We start from the raw sequence: 15656 nt of genomic DNA on the forward strand, positions 1-15656 counted from the left end.
ACGATCGCTAGACGACTACACGTGGCGTCTTTTTGTGGGGGTAGCTATGGTGTCTCACAGGAAACGCTTGATCCAGGTTCTTTTCTGATTGAAGATACAGAGACGTCTTGCAGTTCACACTTGTTTATTCCTCTCTCGATGATGTTACAATCTTTCCCAAAACCAGACTCCTTCCCTGGATTCCTGTCCAGACTTCCTTCCCTGGATTCCTCAACCAGACTTCCTGTCTGACCCAGTGTCTCCCAGACTACCCCTGTCTCAACCAGGGCTGGTTCTCTAACTTTCGGGGAGGGGATACCTGAGGGTCTGCATGGGGGGTCCTGACAACGCTTTACGCTAAATTCTGGACGGTCGACAACGCTTTACGTTAAATTCACGAGGCCGGCAACGTTTTACGCTAAATTCAGAAAGGCTGATAACGGTTTACGCTAAATTCTGGAAGGCTGGCAACACTCGACAGAGGTTGGGGCATGAAAAAATTGAAATTTTGACTCTCTAAAACACTACTTCCTGCATTTTGAGGGGAAATTTTCGCTGGCAGACAAAGCTAAGTTAAATTGCATATCTAATTAAAGATTCCCAGGGGTTCAGCGTAAGCTTTTGAGGGTGACGCCACCCAACATATTTTGCCATGTCGAGCGCCGAAGGGGTGAGGCGTCGCAAGGGAATTCCAGAAAAATTTTGAAATCCTGACACCCTGAAACGCCATTTCCTAGGGAATTATCTAGGCAAAATTTTTCTGGCTAATACATAAAGCTAAGTTAAATGACATTTCTATCAGCAAAAATGGTGTTTGAGGTTCACACGTCACAAAACCCAACAAATTTTCAGCATTTCGAGCGCTGAAGGCGCGAGGCGGCGCAAGGGAATACCATGAAAATTTTGAAATCTTGACCCCCTAAAATGACATTTATTGCGTTTTGATGGGCAAATTTTGCTGGCAGACTTAGCTAACTTTAATGACATTTAGGTTTTTGAAGGCGAGACCACGATTCATGTTTTTACCAAGTTAATGACCGAAGGGGAAAAGAGTGGCAAGGGAAGTCCGGCGAAATGCTGACCCTCAATAAAATGATATTTCCTGCATTTTGATGGGAAAATTTTGCTGGTAGACTAAGCTTAAACAGGTCTTTGAGTTTTGACACATCCCCCAACATATTGTTAGCATTTCGAGCGCCAAAGGTGAGAGGCCTCGCAAGGGAGGACCATGAAAATTTTGAAATTTTGACCCTCTAAAATGATATTTCCTGCATTTTCATTGGCAAATTTTACTGACAGACTAAGCTAGCTAACCTCAATTACATTTCTATTTATAGAAAAAAGGTTTTGTGGGCGAGGACCCCGATACATATTTTTACCAGGTCGACGACCGATGGTGAAAAGGAGTAGCAAGGGAGGTCCAAGAGAAATTTTGAAATCTTGATCCTCTGAAACGCAATTTCCTGTGTTTTGACGGGCTAACTTTACTGGTAGACTACGCTTCAACATACGACATTTGGGAGGCCAGGCTACGATTTACGGGTACTTTTTAGGCTAAATTACGCTTTACGTGAAATTCTTAGGCTCGATTACGCTTTACGTGCAATACAATGGCTACGCTTTACGTGAAATTATCCATCCTCACTACGAATTACGTGAAATAAAATAGCTTCCCTACGAATTACGGAAATTAAAAAGGCCTGCCTACGCCTTACGGAAAAGAGCATGCCGACCCTCATACCTTACAACTGCTTTTCTCATGTATTGTATCCTACTCTATTCTAAACTTATAACATCAGTCTCGTCAAATTTTCCTAGTACGGTGGGTGATCCGTCGAAATTTCCGTACCAGTGACTCCAGAAGAACGCCTTCTTACTGATTCTGAGGTAATGGATGCTCGATAGCAAGTTTTGAACATACAAAATGACGAAGTTGGTTGGAAGCCGATGAGCCTAGATAGAAGCAGCAGCCATTTTCGTGACGTCACCCGAGTCTCATATGACGTAATTATGACATCATAAATTTAACTACATTGGCTGGAACTGTGAAAAAAAGGTATTTCCTGATAACTCTAAGGCCATGCTGATTTGATTATATGGATGACATCCGCGTTCGCACCAATTTTCGGCCATTTCCAAAAAAAAAAGTTTTCGACCACATAATAAATTGTGCAAAGCAGCTGTAAAATGAGCACAAATAGTCCGTAGATTGAAACAAAATTATCAGAAAACAGATAACTAATCATAGTCTAATGCCATAGAGTGCCAAAATAAATCTAAAGTCAAAGAATAACATGTGAAAAGACAGAAAGAAAAAAATCTACTGTTGGTAGGGGGAGGTACCAGTACAGAAAATTCAGGTCCCGTTCAGGTCCAGAGGATCATTTTCAGGTCCGGACCTGAACCTGGACCTGATTGTCTGTGGAAACGTGAGAACTGGCAGTACTCAAAACAATGGAAATTGGTCAGTTTTGCTACAAAGGAATCTGTTTGTAGATTATTGGACTCCCACGTGCACTGGCACTTAAAAATTTAATCTATAAGTAATAAAGGCTAACTGTCTCTGTACCTTTCACCGGAAACTTGGTACAATTGACTATGAACTCTACTTGACTTCGCTCTTGTTGTCTTCTTGGCCCCCCGGTAAGACCCCAAATGCCTGCCGACATAGTGTGTTCATTTTTGTAATTGGTGAAACCTGTTCCTATGATTTTTTTTCCAGGTCTGTTTTTTTCGGATTGGTCCAAGAAGAAAAAAATGTTCTGCACCCGTATAATGTACTGGTCCCTACACCTAACTGTTGGTATACCTTACTATGTGTGTTTAGTCCTATGCTCAACCTTCCTGGCCTCTTTGATTTCATACTGGAGGCAACTTTTTTTTTGGCCAAACTTTTTTTTTTATTCGCTCGCTCGCATCAGTTTTGGAGTTCCCAGAGGATGTCATCCATATAATCAAATCAACATGGCCTAATGTATGCCACAAAAATGTAATACTAAGTGCACATAACAGAATTGTAATGTCTGTTACGACTTGGGTTGCCAATAGCAACATCATTGACGTTATTGTCACATACATGCATATCTAAGATACCAGTTGGGCTCATCCATCATACATTCACCAAATTGAATTGAATTTTCAAAAATACATTTTTTCAACAAAAAAATCGCAAAAGACTGTGGAAATAGACTAAAATGTTCATCTAAACGTTTTTAATAAAAAAATAACAGGTAGTTACGGATTTTAAGGGATAATAAGCTACTTATTCTTAATTTGGTCATAGGGTCCACCATCTTGGACTTTGGCCGATTACGTCATCAAATTAGCATTATTTATCCATATTTTTAATTATGAAAGATATTCAAAATATACAACATAAGATTTTATTTATGTAAGAATATAGCAGAAATGTAGCAAATAAACATGAGAAATACATCCTTAGAACTGAAATTAGCGATTTTCGTCAAAAATGCCTGTAAACATACGGTTGGAAAAAATTGTTTCCAACTAAAGTTTAGGAAAACTCACGAAATTTCGTGGCTCTAGCGTTAGCCTTTCCAAAATATGCTTGTCAGAATTCTGTCATGGCAACACAAAAAAATGATGAACTTACATTATTGACTTTCAATTTTTTGCTTACAACATTTTGTGATGAATTACCAAGTTTGGTAGCTTTATTTTATAGCGCTAGCCGTTCACGAGTTATTCGACATAAACGTTGCAAAGGGCATCAATATTCTCCTCTCTGGTAATATGGTTCAACATCTAATAGTGCAAAATGTGGCCCTTCTGATCTTTTGCAAACATTATGATAAAAAGCTGAAATTAGCAACACCTTAACATGTTGAAATATCCCTCTTTACATGACGAAGCAATGTATGTACATTGATCTCCGTTAAGAATTGGAAAGGAGATTTTATTAAACAAAAGATTTTGGGGTCCGTTCGGATCCCAATCGGTTATTCTAGTCAGCAAAAAAGTCGCGTTTTGAGGGTTTTACTCAATCAATCGATCAAACAATCAATCGATCGATCGATCAGTCAATCTATCAATCGACCAATTAGTTTCGCTTGCTCCTGGAGGCAGCGTGGCGCCTCGGCAGACGGTCCTCTACAAATAGACGAATTCGAAATCGTGCGACATGGCGAACACGGAACGTTTCCGAGCGAATCCGGACAAATCCCCGATCCTTACTCGAATACGACGATGTACCGCAAATCCGGATTTAAGTTTCCTTGAATCCTGACAGATACAGTGGCGAATCTAGGACAATCCTTTTTTTTTTGGAAGCTTCACATTCAATAGTTTTTTAAATTTTTTTATTTATTTTTTATTCAGGCTTTATTCAACAAAATACAAAATAGTACATTACAAATCACAACAGTGCAATAGGAACATTTCTTACAAGCGTGACAGAACATTTCTGTGCTGTTTCTTAACATCACTGAGATATAGAAAACAATCATCTTTAAAAGATCTGTAGATGTCACCAGCTGGTTTCCCTTACTTTGGTTTCTGCACCAGTTTTTGAGTATGACATATTTTGCTATAGTAATCAATAAATTAATTGTGACATAGGTATCGGATTCTTTGAATGGAGCGTCTGTTTTATGACCTAGTATGATAGTTTTGAGATCTATTTTGACATTACATTTAAAACAATTGTGTATTAACTTACAAATTGTGTACCAGAAACATTGTAAGCCCTTACAATTCAGAAACATGTGCTCATAGTCTTCAATACATTTACATTTAACACAAACATTTGGCATATTTTTCCATGTCTTCAAAAACTTTCCGCAGGGCAGAATCTCGTGCATAATTTTATAATTGATATGTGCTAGCCGTTTCCCTATCGCATGATTTGTTTGGTTATTTCATACATTTTTCCAAACCGGTTTACACTCAAACAATGTTTCCCATCTCCTTTGTACATAAGGTGGTATAAACTTCTGTTGAATAAAGTTTTCATACAAATCAGATGTTTTAACATGATCTAAGATTATGGTTTTCTTTACAGACGGAATATACAGAGCAGGTAATGGTTTTGTCCCCTTACTGAGCATACTGTATTCATTCATTTTCTAGGATTTCGGAATAGCCTGTTTAAGGGTAAACAACTCACAAACCCAATTATGTCTTTCCTTCAGTCTATTGAGACAGGACTCAACTGTCATGCATAGTATATAAAACCAGCTTTTATCCAATTTGGGAAGAATATAGTTTTACCCTTATACAAAATATTTTTGTTCCCCAGATAACTTGGTTCTGAATTTTCTTGTAATGTGCTTGGCTTCAGGTATTCTTTATTCGCCCTCTGCCATGCAAAAATGACTTGTTTGTAAAAAGAGGGTAGCTTGCCAAGAATTTTTTCTTTAGTATAATTCATTTTGAATACTAGCTTCACATTCAACTGACAACAGTACTAATATTTGATTACAAAGACTAGGAACTTTGTAGTGTAACTAGGAATAGCAGCAGATCCGACTGCCGGAATACAGCAAATTCCGCCTCCACAGAATCACTCACGAAACACGGCTCCAATGGGGACTTTGGCAGATTCATACAAAGCCGACAATCGGATTTCCGCGGATTGGCAGACTATAAAAATGACATTGGCCACAAGAGGGCGTTTCCGACGAATACAACCGTTAGTTCGGGGTGCGGCACAGATGTGTACGTTTCATCGCTCTTCGCGTTGTACATGGCATCACCGGAGTCTACAATAGTGATTTGGAGTGGTTTGAGAATCGAAGGGAATGTGATGTAAACTTGAACTCGCGGAATAGTGACGCTGCTTCTACGTCGATGTAATATTCGTCACCCCCTCCCTTATTGTACAACTAGCAGAGAGTTCGATTCGACATTAGTTCTATTCAGAAGGGGGGGGGGGGGGCGGGGGTTACTCAGTGAGGCCAGCGCCAACTTTCATATCGTATAACGCTAGAACGGCTTACGCAAAGCCACCAAAAATAATTACCTGGTATTTTTTCATCAAAAGTCATTTAAATGAATGTATTTAGTCTATTTTCATTGTCTTTCTCTATTATTTGTTGCAAAAAAAGGATTCTTGAAAAGTCAAGGTGCTGTATACTATATGGTGGACCCAACTGTTATCTTAGTGCATGACGGGGAAGTGGATTCTGGGAACCGCAGTCTGGGCCTGTCAACCTTGACGTGAGCTTTGTTTAAAGAGTTCCTTTGCAGTCGAAGATCGAACTGTCATGGCGATCAGCCTGTTGTTAGGATTCCCCAGCTCCCCAGTGACAGGTGAGTATCACGGTACCGGTGTGCCAACGTCGGCTGGTGAGGATACGGTCCAGTTCTTGAGCAGAACTCAATGGACCTCTTGCAGTTGTTGTTTCTGGTACCGGTTCCATGTGGACCTACAGATGTGTTGAGCCCAGTGGTAGTCTTAAGGTCCCGTAGGATCTACACCGTCGTTGTCGGATATGGATGACGCCTATAGGTTCTGAAAGTTGAGTGAAGAGCTCGTCCATTTCCTCATCTACTGCCATATTATTTGAGTGCGTAGCATGCCCTACCTTGGCTATGCGCTGGCGGGCAAGTCGATTGCGGCAGATGGGACTAGGGCAAGTGCAAGTGCAACTCCTGTGCGCAACGCCGCATATAGTATCGCAGCCAAGGGTCAAAATGCAGCAGCCGTTGCCCGCGGAGATCTCTGACTTTAACCCTATTCCCTGGCCTGGGGGGGGGGGGGGGGGTGGGTCATTCGCCCCCCCCCCCCGGCTTACTGTGCGATCACCAAAATTGCAGGGGATGATATGCTCATCAAGTTTTATGATCCTGAATTTTTTATATCATTATGACGTAATATAACGTAATTATGACGTCATTAATTGATCTTTTTTATAAAAAGGGAATTCCCATAATACTTGAATATTTAAAACAAAAAGTTAACAATAAAGGTTTCTTATCAATATTTAAGTGTTATAAGACTTCTGCGGTCAAAAGCCGACGCAACGACGTCAAAATGACGTCATCTGTATTTTAGCTATCCGCCATCTTGGATTATCAACCGTAAATGTATTAAGGTGCATCTTTTTCAACACATAAACCTAAAATCCCATTGAAACGGATTGAAAACGTTCGTATAAATGTTTTCTGTAAGAAAATACCAAGTAGTGATGAAATCCGAGTGAAAACGAAAAATTATAAACTTACTCTATTTTTTGTAAATTGTTGCCAACAATATCCCAGGAAAAGTCACTAAGTTTGGTCGTTCTAGCACAAGCCGTTTGCGACGTCAAACCGACATTATCCATTGCTTATCGAGAGAATCGAGAGAAGCGGTTCTTTCAACCGTTCGTTTGGTTTGCATGGATGCATGCATGGATCAAGCCTTTCTTATCATGCCCTTCCTACGTCAAGCCTTTTAAATGGCATTTTATAACCAAGCATGTTATAACCTGCCCTTCATGGCATGTTATAACAGTTGTGGCCGTCGGTAGAAAAAGTAGTAAAAATATAGCTATATTAAACTCAAATATTAGATATTTATATGGTCATATTGGAGTAGAGCAGTACATAATCAAGTTTATCGTATCTGGTAAAATTTTGTGTCATTTTTTTCACAAACTAGAGTACAAATGATTTCTCTTATATGGATAGATTATGTTAATTAGCCTTAACGTCAATGCTAGCTGCTGTTTGTTGGACCGCAGCAAAAAACCTGTTCAAAGGGACACAAAAATTGCAATAACTGATATATCAGTTGTCAATATTTGCGTTTCATTCTTTAAACACAAATCATTCAGTAGATTCAAGCTGTTAAGTGGTTCGTTTGGTTTGAATGGATCGTCTAAAAAAACGTAGTCCTTCGTTTAAAGCCCTTTTAAACGCATATTGCGCAACCGAGTCAGTGTGGCCGAGCGGTCTAAAGTGATGCGTTTAGATCGCAGCCTTGTTTGGCAGGCTTGGGTTCGGACCCCACTTACAACTGATTTTTTTCTTTGTTCAACAAATCCAATGGGATGTCTTTTCATAGAAAATAGACCAATTCAAGACTTCGATGTTTAACCACCCTCTTTTCAGGCGATTTTGTTTAACATCTAGGCTTTTTCCAAAAATACGCATCGGCCAGCTTTTTTAAAAAAGCTTTCTTCTTACAACAAACACAACAATCATTCTTGTGTACTATTCATTGCATACATGAAATTGAGTTCCGCCTACATGACAATTACTTACGTTTGGAATACTTAGCTTTAGTGTAGAATAGAAACCATTGGAATTGCATAAAGAAAGGTAAAAGGATTGGATAGAGTCCATAGGGCAATAACACGAAAACATTTTTCATTTAGACATTTGACAGATCATTGGAATCCTTGAAAAGAATCTTGAGTAGGAGCGTGTGGTGTAACGGCAAGGTGTTTGGCCTATAACCCAGTGGTCCGTGGTTAGAATCCGATGAAACCATGTCCTTCCCGGTGTGAGTGGTTCGAAACCTACAACCTATGACCGATCTTGATGCAATTACTGTGTGAGGTCACCAGAGTTATAAATAAATGGGTTTTATTGTTGGAACACTTGGCAGCCGGATGGCTGAATTACATGTCCATTACATGTACATTAAGAGGTACATTGAAAAATCTTACTTAATGATAGGTTAAAATAAGAGCACATATATATATATATATATATAACGTTATGTACAAACAGTTAAAAACATCCTGATTGACCGTTCTGATTGATACTACAATGTGCTATTCAAGAGCTGGACAAGGTAGGGGAGTGGGCTCTTAGCGTATCGTGCAGTGCGGGCTGGCAACTGGTCAAGTTTTTTGTTCTGTCTCGTTTCCCTCCCACTTATATCTCCTCGCAGCCGTGGAAACCAATGTCTGTACTGTTCAGACTTGTACAGTTTCTGTGCAAACTTCAGACACAGCGTGACACGTCGATCCTCGAGAGTTTGGAGTTGTAGCGCTTCACAGGCTGAGGTGTAACTGTGGAAGTTGTTGTTAGCAACGAATGGTAGCATATCCAGAACCTTGCGATTTAGCCCGCCTATTGCAAATTCCTAGGAATTTATGAAGAGAGCGCTCGAGGAGTTCTCTGAGAGTAGTCGGTCCAGCTGATTATTTGATTTAAATTGACATACTTCAAAGATTTGTAAATTTTTGGATTTTCAGTGTCGCCTGTATGAAAAGTTAAAATAGTTGTTCCTCACTATCATTGCCTTTTGCCGCCTAGCCTACCTTTTCCTGATGATTTTCCACGACTCCCTCCGCAATTCTGTCCCCGAGGGCGTCCACCACCAGCCCGCCGACATTCTTAGCGGCGCCCGCCACGAAGGAGGCCAGCGGGGCCGCCCTCTTCGCGCGGGGTGTCTCCCTGGCCGGGGCTGGATCGGCTCTCTTCTCGCGGTGGACCTGCCTAGCCGGAACTGGATGTTAAAAAAAAAGCAGATTTTTGTTGTGTGTAGGTGGGATTAGGCTTAAGACATTGATGTTTCATCACCTGCTGCTGGCTATGACATGGTTTGTAGGTATAACATCTCTCAGTTGCTATTGATAAGACACATGTAGCACTCTAGTAATGCCCCCTTTCCACTTAGACGGCGGACATGCTGCGCTCTCACTGAGACCTAAACAGGGTAACCTTCACTTTCATACTGGGTATGTCATATAAAACGTTAAAGTCTGACTGAGAAGACAACAAAAGTCACAAAGAGTAACAAATTCGTTTCCTTTCGCTACAATTCGTTGAGCAATATGTCAAATTTTAGGTCGCAGAGAAAGCGCGGCGAGAGCGCAGTCCTAGTAGAAACGGGGTATAAAGAAAAAAAAATGAAACAACCGATCCATCGACCACCGGAATGCAGTGCTAGGCAAGTTTGCTGACTAATGCCTAAATACGTACAATGAGCTCCAAATCAGATCCTTGTATCTTTCATTTTGAAGAATTTTTTAGATAGATTGTTTAGAAAGCAACTTAACAACCAATCGACCGACCGAAAAATTAACCAACAAACCAAGAAACTAGCATACCAATTACCAGCAAAAAGACATAGAGTAGAAAGACTACTAAAAATTACTTCGTTACTTAACTACAAGGCTTTAAGACTATGTGACAAAAAATCGGGGACCCGAAAATCTCCTTTTTCACCCTTATCTTGAACTTAGAGGCTATGACGTCATGATGACGCAATTTGCCTTAAACGTGATGCATGAATTTGATTTGATAAGTCATAGAGAGATTGATAAATGTCGTTTGCATTTCAAAAATTACTTTAGAACCTTGCTACAAAGCGTTTAATGTCTTGGGGTGCATAATGTTGTATTTAGTACATCGATGGCACTGTATATTCTTAAATTTCAAACGTTATGGCGTCAAGATTACAAAGAGCATTACTTTAGTCACTTAAATTTCATAGTAAAAACCGTCGACAAAGAGTAGAGAGCCAATTTGACTGCTTAAAATTACCTCGTTACTTATCTACAAGGCTTAAAAACTATGTAACTCACTCCGAGAGTAGGGAACCCGGAAAGTACTTTTCACCGTTGTCTTGATTTAAGACGTTATGACGTCACGATGACGCAATGTGCGTCAATTTTGATGCTTGAATCGGATTCAATAAGTCATTGAGCGATTGTTGAATGCCTTTTCGATCTCAAAAATTATTTAGTTACCATGCTAAAAGGCGTTTAATGTTTCAGAGGTACATAACTTTGTATTCATATGACTCTGTATATCCTTAACCTTCAAACGTTATGGCGTCAGTATTTCAAAATGTGCTTTACTTTTATGACTTGAATAGACAAGCCGTTGACGAAAAGTAGAATGCCGTTAGAATGCCAAAAAAGACTCCGTTACGTTTCTATAAGTCTTGAAAACTTTAGGACTCTTCCGGAATGTCCATGATCCGGAAAGCTACTTTTCTCTGTCGTCTTGATTATAGACATTATGACGTCACGATGACGCAATGTACGTTAATTGCGTTGCTTGAATATCATAATTATAAGTCATTCAGTGATGGTTTCAAAATTGTTTCAGCGACCTTGCTACAAGGCGTTTAATGTCTTGGAGGTACATAATGTTGTATTTTTAATACATAGATGACACTGTGTATTCTTAACTTGAGTTAATGATGTTGTCTTCCCGGTACGGTGGAAAAGAATTTTTATCACTACTAGATTCTGATTCAATGGGTTGTGAGTGTCAAATGCAAGATACTGGTCAGTGTGCGTCGATTTTCTATACACTTTAAACACTATGAACTTTGATCACTTCAGTGTCACTGACGAAAGATATTGGATGTTATCTGAAACGTCTGAGCGTTTCCAAAATCATATCCAGTTACTTGAGTAATTGCTTTGTCGTACCTTGTTAAATGAATGTCTAACCTTCACCGATGTAAACCATTTGTTACCAAGGGGTTTACAAATACATTTACAAAACATCCTGCAATTTCACGACAACCTGCTAGGGGCCCAAACCTACATCACTTCTACCTTATGTCGTCACCTTTGTGCCATTACGCCTTTCAACACCACAGGACGTCCACAACCTAAGGTACAAAACCGAGAAGTCTCGCGGCAGTACTAAGTACCACGTTTAGCCATCAGAGGACCCCGAAACACTTAAAAAATGTCCGGGTCACAACACCTACCCACGTTACAAATATCTTTGCGACCCATCCAAAAAAAATTAGCCTGGATACCAGACCACAACCCGATCTCAATAATATCTATCGTGTGGGGGTCTGGCCAAATGACTGTAGAAACGCTGTCAGAAGGCCCTTGACATAAGAGAGGAGAACCCATGATTAACTAGAGTTTCATGAACACATACTTTTGCCAAATAATCACGCCTTTATTCAAGACTTTAAGGCTTCATTCATGTATTTCTTCAGAGGACCTATTCCAAAAGCAAGCGACTGCATGAACGTGTGTTTGCAGCGGTTGGAAGTTTCATTTTATCCATCCCAACTAACCTCGGGTAGTGTTGTCCACAAACAAACAAACAAACAAACAAAGAAACACACATACATACACAGACACGGTAGGGAACGGTAGGGAAACTATTTTGGAACTTGACCTTCTTTTCCCAAGTTCACACCTTCTCAAGTTATGCTCTTAACAGAAGACACACCCGCACCACGCCGTTTTTTTACCTAGATAAGTATAGCTAGTTTCCGCGAAATGAGGTCTTACCCTAAAATGTAGGGTATTTGTGAACTTTCTTCATCAAATATGTATATGACACCGGATTAACATAATTAGCATTTCATTAAATGAAATTTGCATGATTTATTTCTAATAATGTTCACCAAGCTTCGTAATGTTGTAAGTATGAAATCCCCAGCATGTACCACTATGGGATTATTATATTTTCTCATTAACTATTCAAATGAGGATTCCATCTGCATAATTAATATCTATTGACATTTCTCTCTTTCTCACTTACATATATATACAACAATATGGTCCCCCAAGACCAAGAGAGACAGAGACACAGTGGAAAGAGTGCAAAGACGAGCCACAAAACTGGTGAAAAGTATATCCCATCTCACGTATCCAGAAAGGCTAAAAGCGCTGGAGTTACCCACGTTACACTTCAGAAGACAGAGATCTGACATAATCCAGCTGTTTAAGACTACACACGGGCTTGACACAGTTAGAGTGAATAACCACTGCAACCTATGCGGGAGAGCCATGTTTACACCAAGCTTGGCATCAAACACACGAGGGCACCAGTATAAGTATCAAATCCAAAAAGCTACGGGCCCGAGGGCACACTTCTTTCCCACACGAGTTACCCCAGCATGGAATAAACTCTCACAGAGCACAGTGAATAGCAAGTCAGTGAAAGAGTTCAAGACAAGACTGGGGCAGGAATGGAGACTGCACCCAGACAGACATGAGTACCACTTCTCTTACTGATGCTACCACCGCCACAACTAGGACAGCCTTATTACCCGCAAGGGTATCGACTGGCTGTGGTTCAAGGTAAAGATTCAAGGTAAAGATATGTGACAAGTTTGAAAGTCCTATCATGGAATGCAGTAGATATATAGACTTTCCTCATTAATTATGCAAATTAGCTGTTGATTTACATAATACGTATTTCATTATGTAAGTCATCACTTAGGCTATCTACATACCAAAATTCATGACGATCTGTCAACACGTTCTCGAGTTATTCTTGTCCAAAGTTTGAAAGGAAATCGGCGCCTGTAGTTCCAAACAAGCCACCAGGGGGCCCAAACTTGCACGACTATCTCCCTGCCCAAAGACGTATCTACTAGTCAAAATCGGGAACCTGCCACTTGAGGATAATTTTATCGACAACTTTGACGCTCCGCTGCAGTACCGCAACTTGTCGCCAGGAGGCCAATTATCGAAAGATCTTCGGTTTCCCAACCCCTACATAAGTACCTAATATCATGCAAAACGATCCACAGCGTCTCGAGTTATCTTGTCCGCAAATACACACACGCAGACACTCTCCCCGCTGCAGTGCCGACGAAAGTGCCAGGTGAACCGTTTTCTAAATATACCCCCGTTCCTGCAACTGGTACTTGAATACCAAATATCAAGACGAAACACGTATTATGTCAAACTGATCTTTCTACAATCACGAAAGAAAAGAGCTGTTTAAAGAGGCCATCAAATTCCACCCAAACTTCCTATTAAACATTCACTGACAAAAAGAAAACAGTTCTCCTTGTAACACCACAAAACCACGCTCCTCCACAGCGTCCTCTAATTAAATCCACACCCCGGCTCACTGAGCATAGCGGGGCGCATCGGCGTGTATACGAAGTCTTTGTGTCCTGGGTAACCTGGTTAAGATAACGTCTTTTCGGCGCAAAGCATGCTAGGGATATAACCCAAACTCGCTGCCGTGCCAAACTCCCTTCCGTGACATAACTCCCCTCTCGGCAATCTAGAAGGGTAATCTTACACCCTCGCAGCGCCACCAACTTAGGTATATTTTAAAGTTCCCTTTGATATAACGTATCACCATTGTGGCAACATTTTACCCCCGAAATAGTAAACTTTCGTCTTGTTTTCGCCTCGGTAACTGTAGAAAATACTTGCTAACTAGGGTACACTAACGTTATATAGAAACGCACACAGGGGCGCGCTCACACAACTTACGATTTGCTATGGTAATTTGGTAACGCTTAACGGTGAATTCGGGATAACAAATAACGATTAACGTTGAATTAAAACGACCAATAACGCTTCACGAAGAATATACCGATAACGTTTAACGGTGAATTAGAGCAGGTCGGTAACGATTAACGGTGAATTAAAATGGCTCATAACGCTTAACGGAAAAAGGCATGCAGACCCTCCAATAACTCAGGATCTAGTGTTAGCTTTTACTACTTTTAGACTAGACTAGACTAGACACTTGTAATATTGTTTTTACACTGTTTGAATCTTTTATGTTACCTGCAATTGCCCACGGGCAAGAATTTGCAATAAAATTTATTAATAAACTCACCAGACGGAGCTGCCATGACGTAGGCTGTGACGCCACAGACGCACAGCAGGACTTCCTTCCACATGGTCACAAGGCTGGAAGGAACCTAGAAGATGCATAATGTTTGTTTTTCACTAATTGTTTCGCACAATATTTAAGCCGTCTTTGTACGCACCTCCCAAGTTTAACTATTATGTATAACTTGTGTAATAAAAGATTATGAACTGATCCAATCGCAGTTGTAGATTTGGTATATTACAAGTAAGTTGTTTTGATGCATTTTATTCATAACATACGACAAAAATACACTTTTCAAAGCAAAGTTTAGAAAAAAATGTAAAAATATCAATTCCAGCGTCCGAATCCCTTATTCGAGTTTTCGACAGCGGACTCCGTAGTTTATTCGGAGTTCAGCCGCCACGCCATGCCGAGAGTTCTATGCAGTTTTCTTTTCCTTCCGCGAGAGAAAGTAGTCCGTTCCATGACTCCGGGTGTCAACACCCCTCACAAGAAAGCTTGTCGCTGGAGTATACAGCTGCGTTTCTTCTTAATTTCTTGTCATTCACAATATTTTAGCCTCCTTTGTAGCTCATATAGATTTTTGAACCGATTGTGTACCGTTATCCTGTCACAAATACGATCCCAAATTAGGTGAATTTCGCGTAAATTCCCCTGTTGTTTTGAACCTGTTGTAGATGTCAAACCAACAGAAAATCTCCTGCCTATGAAAAAGCAAACCTTCTAGTTTCTGAAAGTAAAAGATTTATTACAGATTATTTGGACGTACTGCATTTGCCCCGATATTCAGTGAAGTCATGTCATAATTTTGATTCCAGAAGAGAACGCACCGGGTTTGACGATTTAGCAATTATCCAACCGGGACAGATCCTCTCTCCGTAAATCTTAAAGTTTATGACCGGAATTTTGTTTACGGTGGTCCCTAGTTTATGAAATCCGAGTTTCAGGTCAATATACCAACCCGAAGTGATCTAAATCCAACTTCAAAATTTCTGACTGACTGCCGTAGCGAACAGCGCGCCGTTTTGAGACAGTTGTACGTTCCATGAACCCCGGGCGTCGGGACTACCTACCAAAAAGCTTGTCGCTCGAGTTTACAACTATGTACAATCAATATTTCATCACGTTTACAATTTTCAAGGTTTCCATTTTACTCTTACGTACTTTTGAAACCGACTTTTACCTCCACCCGTTTGATGATATGA

At 40.3% G+C, this 15656-nt stretch overlaps 1 protein-coding gene across 1 annotated transcript in view; it reads right to left on the reverse strand.

Annotated features, from left to right (window-relative positions):
- Positions 1–14535, reverse strand: part of LOC118420163 — a 40185-nt gene extending 25650 nt beyond the window's left edge. Inside the window, exons 1-2 of the mRNA XM_035826874.1 lie at positions 14455–14535; positions 9195–9382 (exon numbers count right to left, since the gene is read on the reverse strand). Of these exons, the coding sequence (XP_035682767.1) occupies positions 9195–9382; positions 14455–14518 (252 nt within the window). The 5' untranslated portion in view covers positions 14519–14535. The remainder of the gene's footprint in view (positions 1–9194; positions 9383–14454) is intronic.
- Positions 14536–15656: the final 1121 nt, after the last annotated feature.

The sequence above is a fragment of the Branchiostoma floridae genome, chromosome 7 (genome assembly GCF_000003815.2).
Source record: "Branchiostoma floridae strain S238N-H82 chromosome 7, Bfl_VNyyK, whole genome shotgun sequence".
Classification (NCBI taxonomy): Eukaryota; Metazoa; Chordata; class Leptocardii; order Amphioxiformes; family Branchiostomatidae; genus Branchiostoma; species Branchiostoma floridae.